This window comes from Dermacentor silvarum, chromosome 7, assembly GCF_013339745.2.
Source record: "Dermacentor silvarum isolate Dsil-2018 chromosome 7, BIME_Dsil_1.4, whole genome shotgun sequence".
Classification (NCBI taxonomy): Eukaryota; Metazoa; Arthropoda; class Arachnida; order Ixodida; family Ixodidae; genus Dermacentor; species Dermacentor silvarum.
In genome coordinates, this window is record NC_051160.1 from 42,942,554 (window position 1) to 42,969,416 (window position 26,863).

Here is a 26,863-nt window from a genome sequence, read left to right on the forward strand (position 1 = left end):
CTCTCTACTAAGTTGCTATCGCAATTGATGCTTCGCCTTTCGGCTGAAACAGCGACATTTTTTTTCGTACACCGGCATTGGTTGGCGCGCCTCACGCTCTCCCCCTTCAACGCGAGTATTGGACGGCGCGACTTAACGTCAACCCCCCTCCCCGTTCTGCTTTTCATCGGCACCCTTTCACACCATTCTCACAGAATTGAGCTCTTCTTTTCCTCTCCTGTCCCGCTAGGTCACGGGGTTTTTAGCGAACCGACAACGACGGCACAGGGTCCGCAGAAACAGCGTCTCTGTAAAGCAACCTGGGTCGATCCCAAAGCCGAAGCAATATCCTACAGCGTCGCAAAGGGCTGTTGCCCATCGACGGATAAAATTGGCGTGTTCTTACTTTTGTAAATGTTGCTATGGGACGCGACGACCATACCAGATGAAAACATGCGGAGACGGTGAATGCAGCTTGGCTTTAAGAATTTTATATATATTGTTTCGTGGCAACCAGTAGCGTGCATCGATAGTAGTTTCACGGTATCAGCCCCCCTGGCAAGCCCTCCCCAAGTTATAAAACCTTCGTAGTCGCCCTGGACGCGGCAGGTTTAATTATCTGAAAAATATAACAAGCAATCGTGTTCGCCGCAAACAAAGCAACTTCTGGCGGAACATTTAACACGGATGTAACGTCTTTTATTCCTGTTAACGCTAAGTACCAGCTTAAAAATGCCAAATTTAATTTGTAGTCCTGATTTCCTATAGATGATGGCTTTACGAGAGGCAGTAAAAGGGGCGAACCGAAAATTTAAACGACGCATCGACGCGCCGTACAGGGTGGCATACAGGGTCGATCACACTGGGAGGTGCTTGTAAAGTGTTGGTTATCCCAGCACGAGTACGTGCTATCAGAAGAGTGCAAACAAGTAAGTTTGGTACACCAACTAGTGAGCAGGGTGCGGGTGCATACCGAGAAATTTGGCAGGTTTTGCCACAAGGGTCGATCATTCAAAGTGACATCAAGCTTCAGCGCATCGCGGTCGCGTTTAGAACGGAAGTTTACTGTTCCGTTCTACTGAGACAACTGCATGCCCACAGCGGCACGACAGAAACGCTAGAGTTCGTTCGCACAATTAACGTTGCCCTGGCTTCCCTGCAGAGCCGATTAAGCACAGCATGATTGTGCGTCGACTTGGCTTCGTTGTTCTTCGCCGCCAAACGAACTGCGCGTCTTTCGCGTCACGGGAGCGGGAGGTTTGAACCGGAAAGCTTTCGGGTTGGGTTCCCATTCAGACGACTGCGCGTTTTCCGATTCGGTTCAGGTTGAGTTCCGGAGTAAAGAATACAACGGTGCAAAGCGGTTTGAACGGATTGATACGGGTTCATGACGGGTAGGAATTAAGGAGAACGAAAAACGTTTTAGAAAACGACGTTTTTCAGAAAAAAGCCTCAGCCGCGACTTTTGTTGAACGAAAGGTCATCATCATCATCATCATCATCATCATCATCATCATCATCATCATCATCATCATCATCATCATCATCCTATATTTTATGTCCACTGCAGGACGAAGTCCTCGCCCTGCAATCTCCAATTACCCCTGTCTTGCGCTAGCTGATTCCAACTTGCGCCTGCAAATTTCCTAACTTCATCACTTCACCTAGTTTTCTGCCGTCCTCGATTGCGCTTCTTTTCTCTTGGTATCCATTCTGCAACTAATGGTCCACAGGCTATCCATCCTACGCATTACATGGCCTGCGTAGCTCAATTTCTTCCGCTTAATGCCAACTAGAATATCGGCTATCCCCGTTTGTTCCCTGATCCACACCGCTCTCTTCCTGTCTCTTAACATTAGTCCTAAGATTTTTCGTTCCATCGCTCTTTGTGCGGTCCTTAACTTGGTCTCGAGCTTCTTTGTTAACCTCCAATGTTAGCACCAGTAGAATGCAATGATTGTACACTTTTCTTTTCAACGACAGTGGCAAGCTCCCAGTCAGGATTTGGCAATGCCTGCCGTACGCACTCCAACCCAATTTTATTCTTCTGTAAATTTCTTTCTCATGATCACGAGCCTGTGAGTAATTGACGTAGATAAACGTACTCCTTTACAGACTCTAGAGGCTGACTGCATGGTGTCCATGAATTCTTGTTCCCTTGCCAGGCTATTGAACATTATGTTTGTCTTTTGCATATTAATCTTCAACACCACTCTTACACTTTCTCGGTTAAGGTCCTCAATCATTTGCTGTAATTCGTCCGCGTTGTTGCTGAATATGACAATGTCATCTGCAAACCGAAGGTTGCTGAGATATTCGCCGTTGATCCTCACTCCTAAGCCTTCCCAGTCTAAGAGCCTGAATACTTCTTATAGGCAGAGATTGAGAGATTGTGTCTCCTTGCCTGACCCCTTTATTGATAGGTAACTTTCTACTTTTCTTGCGGACGACACAGACGACAAAGACGCTCTTTTTGCTGCCAGTTTCGGTTTCAGGAAGCCTGCCAAGGGGAACTAATTGTTCGCGTAGCTCCCACATGTCTCCGGTATTCAAAATTTGTTCGTTGAGATAGGTAGTATAGAGGACGGCCCCACATTACTCATTTGCTGTAGCCACCCATTGTTGATAATTAGAAAGTTAATTACCGTAACTTCGCTAATTACGCACGTAAGTGCGAAAATTGCTCTGTATCTAGAGGCCACTAATCCGTACACTCGAATGCTAAACATAACGTGAGCAAGACATCTATTTTTCTCATTTTAAAAATTTGGTGCAGTTAAAAAAAAAAACACCCTGTATAAATATTCGCTCATGGCAATTAGTAGCGTGCACCGATAGTAGTTTCAGAATTTCAGCCCCTTCGCAAGTCGTTCCCAGCGTGTAAAACCTTCGTAGTTGCCCAGGGGCCGGTATTTTGTAGCGATGCCTTATGACTTACTCTATACAAGTCTCATCATCCACTGCTCACGGGCGGCTGATCCCGCTGATAACGCCGTCGCTCCGACCACTGACAAAGCGCGATAAGTGCGAAAAGGCATTAGCACCGGAAAGGCATCGCTACAAAATACCGGCCCTGGACACCGCTGTTATAATTCGCGGGAAAATATAACAAGCAGTCGCGTTTGCCGTAAGGAAAGTAACGGCTGGAGCAACATTTAACATGAACGTCAGGTATTTTATTCTAGTTTAAGCAAAATGTCAGCTTTGAAATGCCTAGCTTGATTTGTAGTCCTCATTGCCTATAGCTGTTGGCTTTAGGAGAGGCAGTATAAAGGGGGCAGAACAGAAGAAACTTTAAACGGTGCATCGACAAACGCATACAGGGTGGCGTACGGAGTCGGTCACACTGGCAGGTGTTTGAAATCTTGATTAACCGAGCACAAGTGGTTATCAGAAGTGTACAAACATGTCAGTTTGGCACACCAGTGGGCACCGTGCGGGTGCGTTCCGTTGTTCCGAAGAATTTGGCCAATTCTGCCCTAAGGGTCAAGTATTCAGAGCGAGATTTAGCGCTTCGCTAACGCACCCTAATGACCACCGCTGCTTGGCAGGAACCTAGGAGCTTGTGGTGTAAGTTAACGCTATCCTGGCATCGTTGCAGAATCGATTGAGCAGATCACGATGGTGCATTGACTTGGCTTCGTCTATTTTTTTTTTTTTCAGCCAAATGCACTGCGTCACCCTTCTGCCCCTGCATCTCCTCGCCCTTTCGATTCTCCTTTCCCCCGCATCTTGTTGGCTTTGGAATGACGTCAGCGCATTTTCCCAACCTTTGACGTCAAGCGTTTGACGACAGCATTTCGATGAAGGCATAATGTAAAAACGCCCGTGTGCTTGCGTTACAGTGCACGTAAAAAAAAAAGAAAAAAAAAAACCCAGGTGGTCAAAATTAACCCGGAGCCCTCCACTATGGCGTGCCTCATAATCAGAACTGGTTTTGGCACGTAAAACCACAGAAAGAAGAAGACGTCAAGCCCTTCACACTCTCCGCTTTTCACATCACTCTCCTTCGTTTCTTTTTTGGTGTGGAAACGACGAAACGTTGCCTGGGAGGGTAGCCAAAGAGACGTTATCGTATTTCGAATGCTACGTATGATTTGCGCGGGCCAAAGAACCGACGGCGAGTGAAATAATCGAAGATGATTTCATTTGGAGACTTGGTGAGTTTTAGCGAGCGTTCATGTAAGTCTTGTTTGTAGGCACCGAGGGAAGGGGCATACGCAGCGCGGACTTCCAATTGGTGCTTTATGTGTCCGATGGCACAGATTTATACTGGAGGACAGCACAGGGAACGTAGTTGGCACCACGCACAGAACTGCCTTTTTCTTATCGAGATGAAAGATATACGGAGGTAGATAGGGACGCTACGCACCGTAGGGGCCCTTCCTATGGAGATCGATTGTGCGTGCGTGCCCCTTGTATGTTTTTCTCTCGTGCTTCTGGTTACCGGTTCGATGCCCGCACCGGCACATCATTGTCAAGATTTCCGGTTCTTTCTAAGCGGGCACATTTAAAAGAAGGCACCGCCAACGTTCTCTGGGGTGTTCATACAAACCGGATAGCTAAATTGGCGCAAGCGCGCTTATCCCTATATTTTTTAAAGTCTTCATCAGAGTTTTGCGATACTGAACCACCCATCATTCTACTTTATATATTTTCTTTTCTGTCGAGATTCCTCCCATAAGTATAGGAGTCTATCCTGCGCTGCTTCCCTCCGATACGTAGTGTCTGCGATCACCCGTACTTGGGCTTATCGCGTTATCTGGCCCGACGACCAGATTGAGTTACGTGGGCTAAACGGGAGCGCACCGTTTCTTCTGTTTCGCTCACACAATCCGGGACTACACGTGATCGACGAGTTTGTCAAAACTTTACATAAAGCCTTCTAATCGACTTCAATCATTCGAAGTTCTTACACGGAATTTCGTCGCTTCGTATTCTTCTCAGTTTCTTTATGTATTCTCGCTTGCGATCACATTTACAAAAAAAAAAAAAATGAAAATACGCCCTTCTTAACCGCTATTCGGTGCCGTTTTTCTTTCTTTTTTTTCCGCTACAAAGGTAGCAGCGTTAAGCGACGTCCCTAGTTACGTCCTCGTATATACGAATATAGGGTGTCCTAGCTAACGTTAACCCAAGCTATTCAAATAAACAAACGATTTAAAAATCACGGTGCATGATACAGTTTTAAAACCACCGGTACTCGGTCGGCAAACCTCGGACTACCGAACACTGGAAGTCCTATAATCGTATCTTGCACCGTAATATTTTATCTTTTTTTCTTTTCTTTGAACCGCTTGACTAACGTTAGTTAGCTGGGACCATACGGTAGAATAATATAAAGCTGTCGATAGTTGACTCAGAAGACCCCGCATAAGTAACATACAAAAAGATGCATCGAGTACAGATCGGCAAAGACTATTTTTCTTCCTCCGACAGAAAACCATTTGGGTGCACACATCAGCCGAACGGAGATGGGGCAAGCCATGTGCGTGCAGTACGTTTCAAACCACTTATTTTTGCTGCTTCAACTAAACGATGCAGAAACGAAAACACACACAAATAAAGCTCACTGAGCCGTTGCTATAGGTGGCACAAAATCGCTACTACCATCGCGTGCGCTAAAACCAAAGGGCGACCGTGTCACCACAATTCTGGCGCATCGACTGTAAGCTCAGAAAAGTCGTACGCGCCCTTTACCGAAGCTTCCCGAGTCGAAACCGTTCATCACTCGAAGGCAGGTGTACGAGCAGAGGAAGGTTAGTGTCTTGCGAAAAAAAAGGTGTGGCACTGATATATATGTATATGTATATAGATATATATATAGTGCAGACGGTAAGTAAGGGAGGTGCTCGGTTGGCGGGGTGTCGACGGAAGAGTTACATGGTTCAAGTGCACAAAGATGCTATGCCGAATGAAGTTAAAAGAAAAAAATTGGGCCTGGGCGCTGCCGGTAGACCACGAGTGCCAAGGACAAAATGAAACATTGAGGCAGCCTAAACGTGGTTTGGGGATGATCGATCTCAAGGTGAAAACCCGGATATAAGCCAGTAGAAAGAAAGAAACTGCCCTCTGGACGACCAGTGGGGAAATGCCAAGCGATGCACCGTCCCTGTAGTTTTGTCGCGGATAGGCCCTCCACAAGGACGGTGACATCTGCGCTTGATAATTGATTTATTTATTTGACCGCACTGTGAGCCCTTTTCGGGAAGTTGCTGGGGGACGCAAGGTATTTCGTAAGTAAAATGACGCAAGGAATTTCGGAAACATCTTCAGGAGCAGCATACCCGGCCTTCTTTGAATAATGGCAGGTTCTGAGATATTGAACGCATTTACTGCACCCTAGTGGAAACGTATTTCACAACAGGGTTCCGTCAGAAGCCAAACGTATCGTTACGTTGGAGTCTGACACCCCCAAACTGCTTATTTAATTAAGCGCGGAATATTTTGCGCAAGGTCTGCAGAAACGTTTTTTGATATGCTGGAATGGAGTTTCAGTCATGTAATATTTCAGAAAAATCAATTACTAAATAATTAACTGCTATAGTAGCTATTTTATTGCGATAGCAATTATATGGACACTCAAAAGCAGATTTCTGCCGTCGGCGTCGCCGTCGCCGTCGCCGTCGCCGTCGCCGTCGCCGTGAGGTTCCGTATGACGTCATTTGGAGATGAAATCGTCGCCGCGCGCCGAACGCTGTATGTGCGAGTGAAAGGGCGCGAGGGGCGCGTCTTTCACGGGGAGTGAACGCACGGCGGAGAACAAACGCGCGTTCTGCGCCGTGCTCGCTTAAGGGCTGCAGAAGTAGGCGTCTCTTTTCTCCTTTACAATCACCATATATGTAGAGCAAACGCGCCTTCTTCGGACGCGCGAGAGGCCGTGGGGGAGGGGGAGGGAAGGGAGGCGACGTTTAGCTGCGGCACCAAGTGCCTATTTATATCAGAGGCTCCAGCAACAGTCACCAACGCCGCACGCATTTTGAGCTAACGCGGGCAAAACGCCGATGGCGTCGACAACAGTTCTGCGTGTTGTTGCTACCAAAGCCGCTCACCTTACTTCGTATGACATTGCTGTGTTGCTATCGCATTCATTGCTTCGCCCTTAGGGCGAAACTGTGACATTTTTCTAACTCAATTTACACTTCATTGCCCTGTTTTTGTGCGAGTACTTTATCAATTGCCACTAATAAACGTGAACAGGTCGAGTTCATTTTCTATGGTGTGGAACGGCGTTTGCGCCTTGTGGGGTTAAAATTATCCTTCGTATTACCTCATTTTTAATCCATCATTTGGCTATGTGTGACAATCTTACAAAAGCTATCTGTTGAATTGATTGATTGATTGATTGATTGATTGATTGATTGAAGTGGATTAACGTCCGAAAGCATAGCAACGTTCGATAGACCCTGCAGAGTAGGACTCCGGAGTAGTTTTGACCACCTCGGCTTCCTTTACGTGCCCCTATAGAGCCCGGTAGGCGAGAGTTTTAGCGCTCCGTCACCACAGAAATTCGAATACCGTCGTCGGGAATCGAATCGACGACATCGCGCTCGGAAGCAGGAACGCCATAGCAACCGAACTACCGCTGTTGGTATTTACGACGGCTCCGGGCTGACGTTCAACCGAGTCCCTCCCTTGAGAACTTCTGCACAGCTTAGCGCCTCAATTTCACGTCAATCTATCGTAACTTTCACGCGCCAGTTATCACGTCACACAGAATGACCGCGCTATCTGCATACGTGGAAAGCTTGCATGATGTCCCTGCGTGGACCTGCTATAAACGTACACGAGTACATTGTGTTATATATATATATATATATATAAACGCGCACCACCCTGCAATCATGCGACGGCTGTCCGCGGGTTTCACGCTTCTCCCGGTTATGTTCGCACCTTCTCACGCCACGATTCCCGGCGTCGCATCTTGACGCAATCCTTGTTCGGATTGCGCGAGCGACGGTCCTGCACCCACAAGAGGCTGGACGAGCATAGGAGTGGGACCCGGAGTCGGCGCTATACAACGCCAGTCTTCTTCACCCGCCGCACTCGTCTGTGGCAGCCTGACACCGATTGTGCAACTCAACCCCGAGGAACACACTGGCAGCCGAGGCGCAGGGCTGTCGCGTTATCTCGGAGAACCAGATGACGACTGGGTGTCCCCCTTTGCGCGAGGGCCCGGCAATGTCGCAACTCTATTAACGAGGCGGTTCCCCTTACGTGCCAAGAGTGGATATGGAAAGCCCAGTGGACTTCTATCTGGGTGCGTGCGTACATGTGTGCGTGTATGTGTGTGTGTGTGTGCGTCCGGCCTATATTATGTCATCGACGATGTATGCAGGAAGCGCAGTACAGGGGATCCCTAACGCTGGTTTGCCCCTTATCGCGGGCACACAAAAGCAAAACCAACAGTGCCGCAATATATATATATATATATATATATATATATATATATATATATATATATATATATATATAGCTTTACGTTAAAGATTGTTATTTCAACGTTAGACAGGAGTTGTTATCTAGCACAAGGAATTTCATAAATTCATTACATTTGTCAGCAAAAGGGAATCTGTATAACAATTGCAGGAAGCTGATTTTCTATTAGGTCGCAAATCGTTTTTGAAGAAAACTACAGAAAATTGTAAAATAAAGAAATAAGGTTTATGACGTGTATACCTCACAATTAAAAAAAAGAAAAACGACGTCAGAATTCTATCAACAACATATATAGGAATATCTAAACCTTACAAAATTGATATATTGAGCACCGCTATATATTATACCACTAATTTGCGAATATGAATGTAACAAAACTAACGTAGACAGTGTATAACAATTTACCCACTTTAGGCAATCTATCAGATACATTTACTAAGTTATATCGATTCTTGATGCATAGTTACGGAGCTGTCAAAAATTGTGCTTCGATGTTCTGGAAGATAACCAATTTCTGATAAATTCTATGATACGCGCAAGGCCCTAAATCAATTTTATGCATTCTACAGATACTAGAATTTTGCTGTCCCTCTCAAATGCAATAATTTCAATTTATATTTCAGCTACAATTGATTGTCTGATGGGGGCTTTTATTGCGTTTCATGTGTATTTCAACCGAGATATCGAACTTGAACTAATGCTTCCTCATGAAGGGGAGCTTTAGCTTCCTCTTAAGAGCCTCACTTTCCGCCTTTTGTTCAGAGCGCTCTCTTAAGCTTCGCCTTAAAAATGAGCGAAATGAAGTTGAAACTGGACCCCTCAAAGAAGCCCTGAAACACTTTTCTAACTAATCATAGAATGGTCTCACTACTAAAAGACGATGTCTCACGAATCTCACGCTGCAATTTTTTTTTCGAATCTTCGAATTATATATTAGTGGAGTTATCGCACCCGTTCCTGCGGCATGCGTCGTCGTCGGCGTAACCAAACGAACGATCACAGCGAAAGATGAAAGCGAACGCGGATCGCAGCGGAGGATGAAAGACGCGAGGATGAAATCGGAGAGGAGGATGCAGCGGAACCGAGAGGCGGAAAGCGGAGGAGGGTGTGGCGAAAGCGTGAGAAGAAAAGCGTAGTGCGGCGACGATGGCCACGAGATGGCGCCATAGTAGCGCGCATCGTCTCGTAGATTTGTCGGCGGTGGCTGCTGCTGCTGCGAATCGCGCCCACGCGTCACCCGCGCGCTGGCTCTCGCGATCTCCAGATTAGCGAGACAGTCGCGCCACCACTTCGCTCCGTTTGCAACGTGCCGCACGAGACAGACTGTCAGCGCCAGCCAATATATCGCGAAATGAAAACACGTTCACAGCTGCGCTGAAGTTTCGCATTAGGGAGTATCGTAACCGCCGATGGATTTTTTGGGATCGCATACATATGTATGAATCGTCTATTTAATTGTAAATTAGCGATTATGTATTACTGAGACTGGTCTCGCGATACCGAAATCAGCCAATAGCGTTCGTGGGTCCAGCTGCTTGCAATGGCGCTCAATTACGACATTGCGGAAGCGAAAGCAACAGATTTTTAGCTATGTTTACACGAGATTGTAAATTACCTGCTGCATGCTGTGTAGTATATTTGGCTCACATGTTCACAACAGCCTCTACGCCAAATGGGCAACGTTTTGTTACAATGTTGAAAAAGTATTTCAGAGCCCCTTTAAGAGAAAGCGAAAAGCTTAACAGTAATATAAAGGAAGTAAGTCAGTACTTCTTAAGATTAACCTTTAAACATTCCCTTAAGCTTCCCTTAACAGCGTTCCTTGGGTTTACTTTAAAGATTTGTTTTGAATGGAAGCATTAGCTTCTTTTAGGAGTGTTACCTTGTGCGTCTTCTTAAGAGGAAGCACTGCCTTCTTAAGAGCGTGCTCTTAGATTGACTCTCAAGAAAAACGTTCTATCTTTTCTTAAATACCTCTTCCTAAGCTCCCTCTTAAGCGTAAGCCTTTACTTTCTCTTCAAAGCTTCCTATGAGCTTCTCCTTAAAAAGAACCTTTTACTTCCTCTTAAAGGGGCCCTGAGCCACCCCTCGGGCTTGGTGAAATAACATAGTCCGCGGGTAGCATACGCTGCTGTGAACATCTCAGCCTAGTTTTGCTGTCGTACGCGGTGCGTAGGAGTTCACAAGCGGAGCGCGAAGTCACCTTTCTCTCAAACGCCCTCGTTTCAACAGAGCCATGATCCTCACTCTCTTCTGTGTGCTTTATTGCGCAATAAAGCACATTCCCGTACGCGGCTGCTATTCGTCGCTGCGGTCGGTTACACCGCGGCCGCCGCGGGGTGCCGCCACGAGTCCACTGGCTATAAGCGCAGTGTGGCTTTCTGAGGACAACCTGCGTTTGTCTTACGTTTAGCGCGGCGTAGGCACCAAAATCGGAAATTTGAACTGAGCGCCACGCTGACGTTTTGAAGGCGGAGCGTTGTGGCACCGCCCCACTCCGCCGTAACCTTCGCAGTGCAAGGCATTGAAGGAGGAAGGGGGAGCACAGCGGAGGCTGTGTTTGATTGCCAATTACTCCGCTTCTGCCGAACGCATTGAAGTACTTTTTGCGGCAAAGTATTTCTGACCTAGCCTATTTTCATAGCAAATGTCTTTCTCCACTTCGATAAAAAGTGGTTCAGGGCAGCTTTAAAAAGATTCCTCTTAATGTGAAGCTTGTACTTTGTTAGCGCTTCTTCTGCCTTAGCTTCCTCTAAAGAGGAAGCTTTGATTCTTTCTTGTCAGTTTCTTCAGAAGCTTAATCTTCAGATAAAGCTTTTTTATTTTTCTTAAGAGCTTCTTAAGCCGCCCCTTAGGAGGAAGCTCTTACTCCCTCTTAAGAGCATCTTCTCTTCAAAGCTAAGTTTCAACTTCCTTTTCAGTTTCGTTTTAAGAGGAAGCTTTAGCTTTCCCGTGTATTGCGCCTTCACAATTTAGACGACGTTGTACGTCCGCAGCAGCGTCCTCAGAACTCGTTGGTGTCACGCTGAGCGGCCCTATAGAAGAAACTTTCAATAGAGAGTTTTAGCTTTTAGCGTGTTCGGTATTACCGTAAACGCAAGCGGACTGGGCGTTTTAACGGATGAGTGGAGGCGCAAACGTGAAAGGCCTGCACGGCGCAGCCACCTGGTGGCGCAGCGCTCAACCAAATATACAGAGAGCTAATGTTATACGGTAACCAACTGTATTCAACTTCGGTGCTGGTGTAAGTTTCAGGCAGCGCCGAAATCGAGTTGCTGCCGAAAATTCGCACCAGCAGCAAAGTAATTAAAGTACGTGTAGTCCACTTGTGTTTGGCGGAAAACTGGACACGCTAAAGCTCTCCATTAACCGCAAGTCTGCCATGCGCGTGATTAGTGATCGCCACTCGAAACGGGCCATTTTGCATGTATTTCCGTTTAGCCTGTGAGCATATGTAGGTGAGTTATGTTCCTGCTGACACAGCGCCTCTGTGCGTAGCTCGCGAGTCGGATGAGCTGCTCTATAAGCTTGACAAATTGTTCAGCTGTGTCATGTATGACGTATTCGTCGAAGCCGCAAGCTTTTCCCGACCGGCACATGGGTATTAGCTCTTCGACGCATCAAAAACGTATCTGAACTATCGCGCAATACGACTTCTCACGTTAGGAAATTAGCATTTACAACGACTGCTCGAATTTAACACCTGCTGCGGATCGTAACGCGGGACCACCACCATGTTCTAATGCTAAACGCCACCGTTGCATTGCATTCACATAGCTCTACAGACAACGGTGCAGAGATCTCGGTCGCAAGCACTGTCTATTTCTGGACAACATTCGCCTTAGTTTTTCGAGAAGAGAAACTTCTAGCATCTTACTTAATAGATTTCGGCGAATTCCGTTAGTTGCTCATCCTCTGTTAAGTTTCCGCAGTGTCTGCGTTGCAAATTGTGTAATCGCCTCCGATTACGTTATCATATCATCGACGGTACACTCTCCGCTGTTCGCTGACGCTTTAAACTAGAGTGCCAGCTGACGCTTTCAACTAGAGTGCCAGTCTTTTTAAATCGAAACGCGACGACGCAAGACGCTGCCCGCCCGCTTTCACGTATTAGGTTACTTCTACGTCACTCAAGAAAAACAAATGTCATATAGAATAACCGGCGCCTTAAGTCTAACATCCCCCATTCCAAGAAAGCTTTCTTTTCACGCGCATTTCAGGACAGGGTTGCATTATTTCATTTCCCATTTTCAAAATAAAGAACTTGGCATCTTCGTTGTTTGCCTCCCTTGTCCGGATTTTTTTCTTCTACTTGCCACCAGGAGGTTACACCAGATTTAAGGGTTTGCAGCACTTTGCTCCTTTGATGGCGAATGTGCACATATACTATTGCCGATTTCTCTCTCGGCCTCTCTCTTTCCCTTTTTGTTTCGTGATAAACAAAATGCCTAGTCACACACGCCTAACGACGCGGTCCCCACACCCCCCAAAAAACGGAAAACGCTATCTCGCCCCGAATTCTCTTGAAGCTGCTAAAACGAAAATGGCGTGTTCCCCGTACTGTGTCTTCTTCCAGGCTGTCACGTTCGGTGTGCAAGACGTCCGTTGAAATACCGAGAAAGACAAGGGCCTTCGTAAAAGAAAGAGGAACCTACGCAACCATATCACTTAAGTGGCCCTTTCTGTCCGTTGGCATGTCTCGGTTGCCGCTGGCGGGAAGCTGAGGCACGAGCCGGACAGGTGTCGGAAAAGATATCCTTCCTGACGAGAGAGGGCGCCACAAAGGGTGACGGCGCGTGTAACGCTATTCCATTACCGTGGGACAGAGAAGGCAGCAGCGCAGGCGCGCGCGAATATACACTTGTCAGTGGTGGCTGGGCTCGACGTTTGCGCCGAGAACTGTCGACCTTCTTCGGAGGAAAAGTGCGCGCTTCCTTTTCGCAGACAAAGGGGTAAAAGCTACGGAGGACCGTTCCCGTGAGAGTGTCTGTCTGCCTGTTCGCTGACGTGTCTCGGAAGCTGGGATCGTGATTCCTTCGGTACGTGCGGATTTAATGAGTCGAAGGTGCAAAGAAAATGCGTCTTGTCAAGCAGCGGGTAAAGCTCTGGCCATCGCAGTGAGATGCCTGAAGTTTAATTGACAGTGTATCTTTTTTTATGTATCTGTTTGGTGTATAGAGAGTTCTGTCCGAAGAAATCAGTCGGAAAACGAACTATGTCGTTAAGTATACTGCATTAAGAAGAGATTTCTTTTGTCGCGCTGCCCATCTTCATTTTTTTTACAGCAACTTATGCAGCCAACTGAATATCTCTTCATTTGGTTTCTAAATAGTTCAACAAGAATAAGAAGAAGATCATGGCATGGATCATGGCATGATGTACAAATTTTACGTTGTCACGAAAAGTATAGGTGCCAATTTACGTAATTAAAAATTAAATTATGGGGTTTTACGAGCGAGAATCACGATCTCATTATGAGGCATGCCGTAGTGTGGGACTCCGGTATAATTTAGACCACATGGGGTTCTTTAACGCGCACCTAAATCTAAGTACACGGGCGTTGTCGCATTTCGCCCCCCATCGAAACGCGGCCGCCGTGGCCAGGATTTTATCTCACCACCTCGTGCTTAGCAGCCCAACACTACTGCCACTAAGCAACAACGGCGGGTCGATTTACCTAATACAGATGACTCACAGCTCTGCGAGCCCTAATTCATCCAAAACCGGTAACTATACAGACATGTGAGCTAGAAGCTCTTGACAGCGGAAGCGACCGCCATGTTGTTATGGAGCGCGCGCCGCTAAGAACCACGCCACATCTGCGTGTCATTCGCGAAGCGTAGGTATTCTAGCTACAATGAGTTGCGCACAAGGTACTTAAGCAAACATGGCAAAATAAACACTGTTATAATGAGGGTTTCCAGTGTCCGCTAAGCGCAGCCGAGGTCGTTATGCGTTACCGTGCTCACGCTAAGCGGTAAGGCAATGGAAACGGTGAGACCAGAACGCATACGATAGGCTGCACCATCTGGAGGGTCTGTTTCCACCAATGAATCGATCGATCAATCGATCGACCAATCAATGAATAAATAAATAAATCCATCAATCAGTCAATTAAGCAGTCAGTTAATGAATGAATGAATCAATCAGTCAGTCCGTCAGTCAATCTGTCAATCAATCAATCAATCAATTAATCAATCAATCAAATTATCAATCAATCAAGAAAATGTAAAAGTATATTTTTGCAAACCTGCGTTATAAACAGTTGAACGTACAGAAACTAGGACATCACAAATAATAATGGGGGCTGGTAATAATATCTGCGGCACTACGCCGACGTTCGAGCCAGACACGGCAACGAAATTGAACCGCAGTTTAGACGGATTTCGCGTCGACAACGCCGACAAAGACGTTCATCGTCGGGCCCTTCGTTCTCCGGGTAATCAATCGCCGAGCGGGTGTACCTCCTACGAACCGATCTCCTATAACCTCACTCCTACAACCCCCGCTGCGCGTAGGTTAGGCCTGGGCGCGCACACCGAGTTTGTGCATGTACGTGATGACTTCAAACGCTGTTTGCTCGTCTCATTCGAGCGAAATATTTCTTCTGGTGTTCTCTAATGAATTGCACTGGAAATTTTTCACTCATGGTGAGGTTCGCGGTCTCACACTCAGGCTCCCTGGCCTGTGTTCCAGAACGGAACGCTTTTTGTTTTAAAGATTAAATGTTCCCCCCTCTCTCAAATATTTGCGAAGCTGTCACACTTAATCGCAATCTGAACGCTTTCGCGTTGTGCAAGCAGAAAACAAAAATGCGAAGAAAACAGTTTCTTTCCCCGAAAAAAAGACCTTGACCGCTGCTCAGTGCTCCGTGCTTTATTTCCTCAACGTCATTCGTCCATTTCTTATTTTTTTTCCCGTGCACCAGCGACCCGGAAATTGACGTTTTTACAAGCGCCGGGAAGGACCAGTCCGGCATAGCGCATATACGTATGTTAGTCCACATATAGCGCGCTCGAGGCCCTGCATTAGCGGCTGCAGTGCACTGTCTAGCGCAGGACGGGGCTCACGAGACGGTTGCCTAACTGACAGCACTCAGCGGTTTCCCCAAAGGGAAGGCGAAGATCAGATCTACGAGCTTTCTCCATTGCTGACCGAAAGGGGGGTGATAATAAAAGCCGTCTCGTCGGAGCATCCGTTGCTACGAGCCGCTATTGGGCCGCAGAAAAGTATTTGAAAGAAAGAGAGAAAGAAAGAAGGAAAGAAAGAAAGAGAGAGAGAGAGAGAAAGAAAGAAAGATATAGTACCAACGAAATAGCATCTCGCTTTATGCGAATGACTATCATTGCAGAGAACCAGTTCAGTATAATGTTCTGTTCTTGCTGTTCCAAATCGCGAACTTTTTATTTTGATACCAAAGCTTTCGCGCCCGAGTGGCTGCCACGCTAGGTGCAGCGGCGCTGCCGCTTTCTCCGTGGCGGCAGTGAAAGCAGAAACTCCGGAACAAGCGTATAAGTTGAGCCTACGACGAATAAAAAAAATAAAAAAATAATAATAATAAGCGGCAGATTCTTGTTTTTACTTTCTCTCGGGAATCGACCACCAACAAACTCGGCTGTACAAAAAAAAAAAAAAAAAAAAAACGCACCGTTATAAGTGCAAGAAAGTATAGAAGTGCTCTTGCGTCCTTGGAGGTTTGTGACTGCCTGTCAATCTCCATATCGCGCTAGTGGATCTGGAAGCGCCTCTTCCCGGGATACTGAAACCTCCCGAAGGAAGACTCGGGACAGCGTTCGTTCGATCTCCAAGTGCCAAGGCTATAAAGGGAAAGGGGGCTGGGGCACCAAAAAGTGTGGGGAAACGAAAATCGGGAAGAGGAAATAACTACTCGTATCCTCGCTTTTTGTTATTTGTTCGTTGCGTACGCATGGTACACACAGCTCGTGCGAGCTTGCGGAGGACACAAAACTTCCGTAAACCTAGAAAGTGTCGCATTCGGAGGTGAGCAGCATCCAATGACGGAGGCAAGGCAGAAATACAGGGAGTGAGGAGAGGAAATAAGTTCCCGAGGTCCCCATTTATACATAGGAAGCTGCGCATTTCCATTACTTTGAGTCGCGGCTCTGTTTGGTCTGGGCGCGATTGCTTGCGGTCGAAACGTAAACAAAAGTGTAAACAGGTACTGAAGCCACTGAAGGTACGGAACAAACTGGATACTGCATACAAATAGTAGCAGATGTGGTGTCTAGAGCGGAGACCGTTGTACGCTTTTGTGTGGTTTTGAGTGAAGTTCTGTTCGGGGCACATATATAACTAGGACGACAAGCGTCCACTTTGTGGATTCTCCATATCTGGTGCAATACAGTATAGCTGTCCTAGTCTGAGGCGGCTTATTGTCACGATTTTCTTTCCAGTATTGTAATTTAAGCACGTTTCCTGGTGGTATGGTGACCGCTTGTAGTGATAACGTGTCAACCTGTCAATGCCTGTCGCCACTTCATGAAAACATACACTACGCTTCCTAAGCAGAATCACCCGCCGTGGTTGCTCAGTGGCTATGGTGTTGGGCTGCTGAGCACGAGGTCGCGGGATCAAATCCCGGCCACGGCGGCCGCATTTCGATGGGGGAGAAATGCGAAAACACCCGTGTACTTAGATTTAGGTGCACGTTAAGAAACCCCAGGTGGTCCAAATTTCCGTAGTCCCCAACTACACCGTGCCTCATAATCAAATCGTGGTTTTGGCACGTAAAACCCCATAATTTATTCGTTCCTAAGCAGAATCACCTATGCGTACAAATTGAACATCATATTTTCCTGAGAAAGACTTCTTCGGGCGCTGCGGAACAGAGATATACGTGGAACATAAAAATATTTCATAACAGATTTTTAGGACGAGTACCTCGAAACCGATGTCTTGTCTCAGGCTTGTCTCAGGATTATACGTGAACATGCTTTAAACACTCAATCGCATCATTGCCACAATTACAAAATCAACCGCACAGTAAGTATTTGAAAGTTGACAGAATATAACGTAATAAGGAATTCTCCAATCAACACCTATCGCCGACTCACATCCACACCCACACATAACGCCGTTGCCGGAGGAGGGACATTATCATAAAGCACGATAAGTAAACGGGCTTTCCATGCTTGAACCGCAATAATTTTTTCCAAGGCTCTCACGCCGATTAATTCATCGAACGCGCTACACACTCGGCCGAGTGAACGAATTTCCTTGACAGAGTCCTGTACAGTATCTCAGTAAGCTCTCTTATACGCTTCGACATATAGTAGCACGACGGCTGCGAAAGAGCGTAGGCGAGACACGAACGAAGCGTTCAAGACAAACAAAACCCGCGAGATCGCTGGGGAACGGGCATTTCGAAACAGGCGCGACGGGCTGTCAGAGAGTTAAAGAAACATGACAAAAGTTCGCAGTCGGTGTAAAGATTCGAAGAGGAAGGAATCGGCAGTTCGCGTGTCGCGCGCGCAGAGTTCTGAGGAAATGCGGCCGACCATGCGCCCTCCCAAGGGACATCGCGTCACTTGGCCTTAGCGCGAGTCGGCGTGTAGCCAGCACAAGCTATCGCAAGCCAACACAAGCCTGCATGCAACACAACACAAGCGCGTTCTCGATCTGCTCGAATGAAAAGCAAAAGAAAAAAAAAAAGAAAAAATGGGAAGTTGGAGTTTGTGCCAGAGTTCGACGTCTTTGTCACCTGACTATCGACTGAGCAATGCCGCATTATGGCTCGATGCGCTACCGCCTTACGAAAGAACAACGAAGTCAGAACGAAATAAAAGAAACGCAAAGACAAATGAAGAAGTGATGGTTGCGTGCCGAACGAAAGGGCACCGTTTTCTTTTTCTTTTCTTTTTTTTTTTTGCATTCGTCGGAAGAGCTGTTTGCCTCGAACGAGACGAGAACGCGACTCGTCGTCTTGTGCACGCTTCTGCTATATCCAGAGAAATGGTTCGATGAGCACGGTTCTTAGTCGATTTTGTTTTTCGTCCGAATGAAGTATTCTTCTCGGAAAGGCCTAGACGATACTGCAACCTTTCTTCAGTTCACTCGAGTTGTAACGTCTCTATTTCTATACGCCGAATCCTGAAAAGCGAGGCCTTTTTAGTAGCATCTAACGTACACTTTTGTGAATTCGCTTTACGTTTGTAAATTTCGTACTATACAGCGAAAGTTGTGGTGGTATTTGCTACATGTTGTTAAAAATATCGAAAGAAGTATGCAGCAGGGAATATTCTTGAGAAGTCAAAGGATGAGCTTTGGTCTCGAATTTCATCATCGAAGAGAAAGGTTGTTTTTTGTCGATTCACGCAAGGCTCGTTTCAGAGACAAGTTTAAAAACGTGTAGTAACGGGATCACGGTTTTTCAGTGCAAATCAGACGAGAAACTGACACCGGGGCTTCAGGTTCTTAAGCAGCAGCAGCAGCAGCAGCAGCAGCAGCAGCAGCAGCAGCAGCAGCAGCAGCAGCAGCAGCAGCAGCAGCAGCAGCAGCAGCAGCAGCAGCAGCAGCAGCAGCAGCAGCAGCAGCAGCAGCAGCAGCAGCAGCAGCAGCAGCAGCAGCAGCAGCAGCAGCAGCAGCAGCAGCAGCAGCAGCAGCAGCAGCAGCAGCAGCAGCAGCAGCAGCAGCAGCAGCAGCAGCAGCAGCAGCAGCAGCAGCAGCAGCAGCAGCAGCAGCAGCAGCAGCAGCAGCAGCAGCAGCAGCAGCAGCAGCAGCAGCAGCAGCAGCAGCAGCAGCAGCAGCAGCAGCAGCAGCAGCAGCAGCAGCAGCAGCAGCAGCAGCAGCAGCAGCAGCAGCAGCAGCAGCAGCAGCAGCAGCAGCAGCAGCAGCAGCAGCAGCAGCAGCAGCAGCAGCAGCAGCAGCAGCAGCAGCAGCAGCAGCAGCAGCAGCAGCAGCAGCAGCAGCAGCAGCAGCAGCAGCAGCAGCAAGCAGCAGCAGCAGCAGCAGCAGCAGCAGCAGCAGCAGCAGCAGCAGCAGCAGGCAAGCAGCAGCAGCAGCAGCAGCAGCAGCAGCAGCAGCAGCAGCAGCAGCAGCAGCAGCAGCAGCAGCAGCAGCAGCAGCAGCAGCAGCAGCAGCAGCAGCAGCAGCAGCAGCAGCAGCAGCAGCAGCAGCAGCAGCAGCAGCAGCAGCAGCAGCAGCAGCAGCAGCAGCAGCAGCAGCAGCAGCAGCAGCCGCAGCAGCAGCAGCAGCAGCAGCAGCAGCAGCAGCAGCAGCAGCAGCAGCAGCAGCAGCGCAGCAGCAGCAGCAGCAGCAGCAGCAGCAGCAGCAGCAGCAGCGCAGCAGCAGCAGCAGCAGCAGCAGCAGCAGCAGCAGCAGCAGCAGCAGCAGCAGCAGCAGCAGCAGCAGCAGCAGCAGCAGCAGCAGCAGCAGCAGAAGCGTTCCCGGTTTCAACCGTCGACGTTATGAAAACGAGGCGAAACATTTTTTTACGGGAGTCTGGCCTCTAACGAGGAGATCGAATATCACAGCGCCATCGCGGATGGTTGAAGATTACGATTTAGGAACGTTCGGGGAATTGTGTGTAGCTCTGCCGTCGCAGTGATTCATGCAAATGTCTCATATATCCGAGTTACACTCGGTACACTCCTCCTCGTGTCTCATTTCAATTACCCGTACACTTGGAGCGATACATTCAATCAGACGAGTGAGGCGGTGAATCTAAACGAGTGAATATTCCCACTATAAATGTAGAGAAGAAAGATATCTTTGCGCTTTAACCAGCCGATTCAAACCGTCCGTTCTCTTTCAAAAACCATCCCTCCGTTCAAAATAATTTCCTTGCTTTGTTAAGAAGACCACCAAGGTTTCAGAGTTCGACAACGAGTTGCTTAGCCGGGCGAATATACAAATATGAAATTTTAGGCTATAATCCACGTCGGGACTGCAAATTCAGAGTGTATAGAATGTTGAATATACGTTATTCTGCACTTTCTTCCCGACTAAGGCCTGAGCGCATTTACCATTTGGTTATATTATGCCCCGTGCCAACGCGTGCGACAAATTGCACTTGATAGCATTTTTAAAGAAGTGAAACCAAACAAAAAGCATGGGCAATCCTTAGTATTATCTTTGTATTCGGTGTCAGTGCAGGTTTCGCCAAACACTGCGCCTAATTAATTCTTCGGTTAACCTAACATTTCCTCGGCGCTCCCGCTCCTACCAGAATGCCAAAAGAACACACGGTTTATAATTGCGACTACTTGGGGTTTCTTAACGTACTATACGTGTACCCCGTGTTAAGGTAACGGGCGCTTTTGTATTCTTCCTCCACGGCAATGCGTCTTGGCAAGAAGATTGAGCTCCACGACGCGGGTGAAATTAATGTTTGCGTGGGAATTCAACTCCATTGTTGGAGAGATAAGTTTTTTTCTACATACATATTTTCTTTATACTTTGTGCTGAAATGGCTATGTATTTTTCCGACCCTTCATAACACAGAGTTTCTATGCTTCGCACAAAGTGGTTAGATCAGTTCCGGCGGAGTGCGCTGTTGCCAGGCGACCGCAGCAGCGCATGCGCAGACGGTCATCCGCAAACGCGCATTCCCGCTCCGAGTGCGCGGAGCCAGGGTGGTTCTTCCATCGTGGCGTGGAGTGCGCTTGCTTTTGAGGCAGGAGGAGGCTGCGTCGCGCATTCAGGAAAAAAAATTGCCGTGGTTGAACGCGGTTAAAAAAAAGTTTGTCGAGCGATAGCACTGTTTTGGTTGTTTTGGGAAAGGACACAAACGCTGCTCGGTGCCGTGAACAAGTATGCCGCATCTATACAATTGCACCACAGGTTAACAGGCGCTACTCGGCGTGGCGGCGGCGGCGGCGGCGGCGGCGGCGGCGGCGGCGGCGGCGGCGGCGGCGGCGGCGGCGGCGGCAGCAGCAGCAGCAGCAGCAGCAGCAGCAGCAGCAGCAGCAGCAGCAGCAGCAGCAGCAGCAGCAGCAGCAGCAGCAGCAGCAGCAGCAGCAGCAGCAGCAGCAGCGAGCGAATTGACCTTCATGCTGCGTCTCGCTTTGACGCGAACTAAGCGTCGAAAGCACAGCGCATACTAAGCTACCAGCACTCGGCGCACTTTGTACACTTCGCAGAACGCTTTGATGATGAGGCCCGCGCGACCGCGCACTTTGTCCACGTCGCAGATCGCTTTCAAGATATGGGCGCCCACGCGGCGTGCGCAGCAGCCGCCGGTAGTGGCAGGCTAAGTCCCAGTTTCATCTAGGCTGAGCTTCAAGGTCAGATTTACGGAACCAGGCGTTTTCTGGATTTGTACCTGGAGTAGGAGAGCTATCGCTCTAAAATGCGCCGACCACCGGCGTCGAGAGACAAGTTGAACATGCGTTGAACATCCGTTGAGGACGTCGGGACGCGTCGCGTTGGTTGCGTTGGTGCTCCGGACTGTTCAGTGTGGCTCATCGTCGTAGACGCAACGCCGCCATAATAAGCGCACGCGTGATTTACGTCGGAGTATAAATCAGAGTCCCGTATAACGTACATTTTAGGCATGGTCGCATGGTTGAAGCACACAGTGGAAGCACACACTTCTCAGTGTTTATTTGTTCTGAATAAAGGGCTGGCGTACGAGCGAGAAAGTCGCACTGCGACGCCCCACTCTCTCGCTTAGTCATTTGTGTGTGTTCTTGCTTTAATCTTAACTCGATCTGTTTCTGTCACGTTATGCATGGCCCACCAAATGACCGGTCACTTCGACGACAGGAGGACCTAATGTAGCCTCCGGTACATTGAACGACTCAGGCACGGGGATTGTTGCTAACAAACGTTTCAATATCTCCGCTTGCCAGCACTTTTTTTTTTTACGCCAGAGTCATATTTGATGATGACAGGATGCTAACTACAGAGCAGCTTTTAGTCGCTCACCGGCTGCATGCATGGGCGCATTCACGCTACCTGGTTTCGTTGTTCTCAAAGACGAGTGTCCCTTCGCAGGGCTCGAAGTCCTTGTTCATCTTGGCCGTGCCTTCGATCGCCTTGTACGGCAGAAAAACGCGGCCCCGGGCTCCGCTGAACCGGTTCACCTTGATGCTGTACTCGCCCACGGCCTCGCTTATCTCCACCTGCATAACGAGGCAGCAGCAGCCACGAGCACAGTCTTATCAAAACGGCCAAGCGCGCACTCAAACATCTGGGGGATTAAGATAGCCCGATAATCCATACATATTATACTCGAACGAGGTTATCACGACGAGGGCTAGCGTGGCATTCATGCCAGAGTTGGGGCTTTTCTTTCGCGCTGTTTCGGCTCCGACACATACTAGAATGATCCGCTTAATGCGGCTAAAGGTCTTGTTTCGAGCGCCGATCGGACACGTTTTCGCAGTGGCATACCTTAGAGGTCCCGTGCCCTGCCCTTTGAAACAGCGGTAGGCATTGGAATAATTGTTCTCCTACCTGTCTGAATTTGCCCTTTCGAAAAGGTACAGTAAATGTTCGCTTCAAATTATACAAATGCCTGCAGTTATCATCCGCGTATCACCTGTACACATCATCGGCTTGACTCGTTTAGCTCTTCCAGTTTAGAGGCACTTTTTTCGTACTCTCCTCAAATGTTCCTGTTGCTTGGTTGTTGCTTCCAAAATTCCGGTGCACACATTTGCCTTCTTAGTGCTATCTTGTTGCTGTTTTTTTTTTTTTGCGTTAGTAGACGCGAAAGTCTCCACGCCACATTGTAACACACGAGAGGGGTCAGATGCGATGACACGAACCAGTACAAGCCCTAAATATAACTCAGTATCGCAAGTAAGTCGGCAGGCGAGACGTCACCTACACACACGCGCGTACATCTCGGAGGCTCTTATGACACAGACGAGGCTTCAGACAAGAGGATTCACGATCCAGTGCGCCTATGCAAAGCTGAAAATGATTTTTTTCCTCTCGCACTCGTGTTTAGAGGAAGCGTGGTTAATCTCGTCCCCCTGTCACCATCTGTTGGCGCGGCACCCACAGGGACTGCGGGTTTGAAGACGTGCCAGGTGAAGACAAACCCACAGCGAGTAACACCGGCAGCCAAGTATGTGAGAGGGAACACGCAGTTCATTCCACCAGTTCCCGAATTTCCTCGAAAAATATGGTAACCACCTACTTTACCACCTTCGGATTGCAAATGCGGGTCTATGACAAAACAAGCACCATATGTGGTCGACAATGACCGCACGTGTACAGATATGTTGTTTTTTAACTCAATTGGCGCCTTTGGTTCTGGCGTGTATGTGTTTGTGAATACTTGGCTGTAACGCGTGCCCCACATGCCATAACATCTCATTAATCTTAACCTATTTACGCCTTTACATTAACTTCTGTGCCGTTTTATTTGCGTTTGTGGCCTGTTTATTCTTGTTGGTGCATAACGCACGTTTTGCGTGCCTAAACTTGCTGTTATTTCAACATTATTACCGCGTACGTACATAGAGCGCGGAGGTCTCGCCGACAGTTCTTGAACTGTCTGAGCGTAATAATGATATATGTGCTCTCTTCGTGATCCGTGAGCGAAAAAATTCAGAGACCTTGCCCTGTCGAGAAAATGGGGTAAGTGAAGCTTGTGGCAAGACGATGCTGTCGCAGGCGTTCCGCTTCGTTTGCCCTAAATTCAGGGTCGGCGGTTTTTCGCTGTCTTTTGGCCTCAACATCGCGCTCCCGCAACTCGGTGCCTGCGGCTCTTCGCTGACGTTTCGCCTGGGCTTCGGAAGCCCTCACGCTAGAATCGGACGACAAGCTTCGCTTACCCCCATTTTCTCGACAGGGGAAGGGCTGGTGATTTTGTCTCTTTGGGTCCCACGTGTGACAAGGGTAGTTCAAGGGCGCGTTACAGGTCCCCGAGCCCACAGGGGTATGTGCGATTGAGCTTGGACCCTTTCTGCACAATCACCAGGACCGGCCCCCTTTTTGGCGTGACACCACCACCACCACCACCACCGACACTTGTGAGCCTATAAAGCTCCGCTAGAATAGACTTGAATTTGAAACTTGGTCGATGTACGTATATCCGCAATCGCACCTGGTTCTCGGGCAGGCTGAAGACGCCGCTGTGGTCGTCGTCCAGGATCATGACGGTGCAGACAGAGGGCGTGTCCAGCTTCACTGGGGGCCTGCCTGCGCCCGTCGTGAGTCCCGGAGGCTGCGGCTGTCCGGGCGAGCCATTCATGGTGGCACCACTGCCGCCGCTGCCCAGGTACCGAGGGTTGGACAGGCGCACGTAGAAGTGCTCGTCCTCCTCGAACACGTCGTCGTCGATCACCTGGATGGACGATTGGAGAGGCTATACTGAACCAGGTGGCCGACAGCTATCTTACACACTAATGGCAGCGACCTCGTGAGATATATTGAACGCTGCGTTGCGCATCGAAATGAATCCCTTAAAAAATTTAACTCGTCACAAGCTATGCCTTTCCAAAATTGCCCCGGTTGTGAAACTAGATGCACTAGGAAGTAAGTGTCATTTGTTTAACGATATTGTTTCCAACAGCGGCACGAGCCACGTGGCCAAAGACCACAATGTAAAAAAAAAAGCAATACAACAAACGTTTCAGTTCCAGCAAAAAGAGAGAAAAAAAAAAAGGACGCATGCCGGTACCAGGACATGCCGTGACGCGACAGCACCCCATCAGCGCTGCCCCCCCACCAACCTTGATAATGATCTGCTTCTGGTTCTCCCCAGAGCGGAAGACGAGGGTGCCTTCGACGGGCACGTAGTCGGTTTCGGCGTTGGCGGTGCCGTCCTCGGTGTTGTAGTCGACGCACACGGTGCTCTGCGGGTCACCGCCCTCGCGCGACACCGTGACGGCAAACTCGCCGACGTTCTCGAACACCGTGTAGTGACCCGGGTCGAAGAACAGCCGCACGCACTCCTCCTCGACCTTCTCTTCCTTGCCTTCGTCCTTGGCTGCGGCGTCACCGCGCATGTCGGCCTTGCGCCGGATCAAGTTGCCGGCACCCATGAGTTTGCGGGTCGCCTGGATCCTGCGAACACCATGCGAATCAGTGTCGGACTATTTAAGGAAAGCACAATGGGCAAGCATCGACGAGACAACAGGCGAGACGCTTTCCTTGGAAAGTACTACGTACTACGATCATTACATTCTGCCGGTGTACTATACTATCGGGCAGAAGCCGGAAGGTGTTATGCCTGAAAAGCGCAGGGACAGCGCAGCGATCGACGGAACGCAAAATCATAAGCGTAACGCCAAGAGATGGGAAGAAGGTGGTAAACGGACTTGAGACCAAGCGGTTTTAGGTGATATTCTAATTTAGTTTAGGAGAAAGGAGTCGAGTTGGGCAGGACACGTGATGTGTTGAGTGGAACAACCGAGGAAGCAAAACTCTCGGAGCAAAAAGACAAGACAAAGCGTCTTCTTCTTTGCCGTTCTGCACTATGATTCTTGCTTTTTCTTTATTAATCGTCTCGCCACGAAAAAAAGAAAAAAAAAAGAAAACACTTTGCTAAGCCATATTCTTTGTACATTGTTGGTATACGCCTTGTACAACAGCGCGCCAGTTTCGAGTTGTGTCCTTATATCTGAAAAGAAAAATTGGATCCTCGGGAAAAAAAATACGAGGGCCTCGTCTGGAGTCTAGCGCCGGTCCTGTTCAATGTGTCTTTGCCCTTGTGTTTATGCGTGTTATGATTCTTGCTTCCTGGTTATCAACTAACTCACCCGAGATAACGTTTTGCAACACAACCGGTGGTCTATTATGCTGACAACTAGGCGTCAATGGCAGAAGGGAAATGCAGTCGAGGACATTGGAGGATTAGATGGTTTGATAAGTTAGAACATTTGCATACATATGAACACTCAGTTGCCTGAAGCAAGAAAGGTGTGATTGAAAATTACAGTGAGAGTCATCAGTCCTGTGGAGGAAATAAAATAGTCTTCTGATAGAAATTATAAATAGATGAGCTACATATCGTCAACAAATATTCCATTAGAACAGTGGTATTTGTAGCTAACCAAGTACCTGACGGATCTTGGTGGCTTGTTTACCCGTAGTTTTTACGTAGAAGCATCTATACCATTCGGTGCTTCATCCATGACTGACAGCCACAAATCATCATCATTATCATCAGCCTATATTTATGTCCACTGCAGGACGAAGGCCTGTCCCTGCGATTTCCAATTACCCCTGTCTTGCGCTAGCTGCTTCCAACTTGCGCCTGCAAATTTACTAACTTCATCATGTGGCTGACAGCCACAAATAAGTATGGGTAAATCAATACTTCTTTTTGGGCGAGTTGGTTCATCTTGAAACATGTGGGTAACAGCGCAAACAGACGACCACAAAAAGAAAGACACGTACACACAAGCGCGCTTGTGTGTACGTGTATGCCTTCTTGTGGTTGTCTGTTTGCCCTGTTACCCACATGCTTCAAGTATGAGTAAACAATCGACATATTCGAAAACCCTTAAGCGGGCTTTCCCAAACA

General features: G+C 48.2%; 1 protein-coding gene across 1 annotated transcript in view; it reads right to left on the reverse strand.

The window, feature by feature from the left end:
* LOC119457955 (sodium/calcium exchanger 3-like) overlaps window positions 1–26,863 on the reverse strand; it is a 301,682-nt gene that overhangs the window by 82,781 nt on the left and 192,038 nt on the right. The window contains 3 exon segments of the mRNA XM_037719738.2: window positions 22,336–22,502; window positions 24,440–24,679; window positions 25,068–25,401. Coding sequence (XP_037575666.1) covers window positions 22,336–22,502; window positions 24,440–24,679; window positions 25,068–25,401 — 741 coding nt within the window.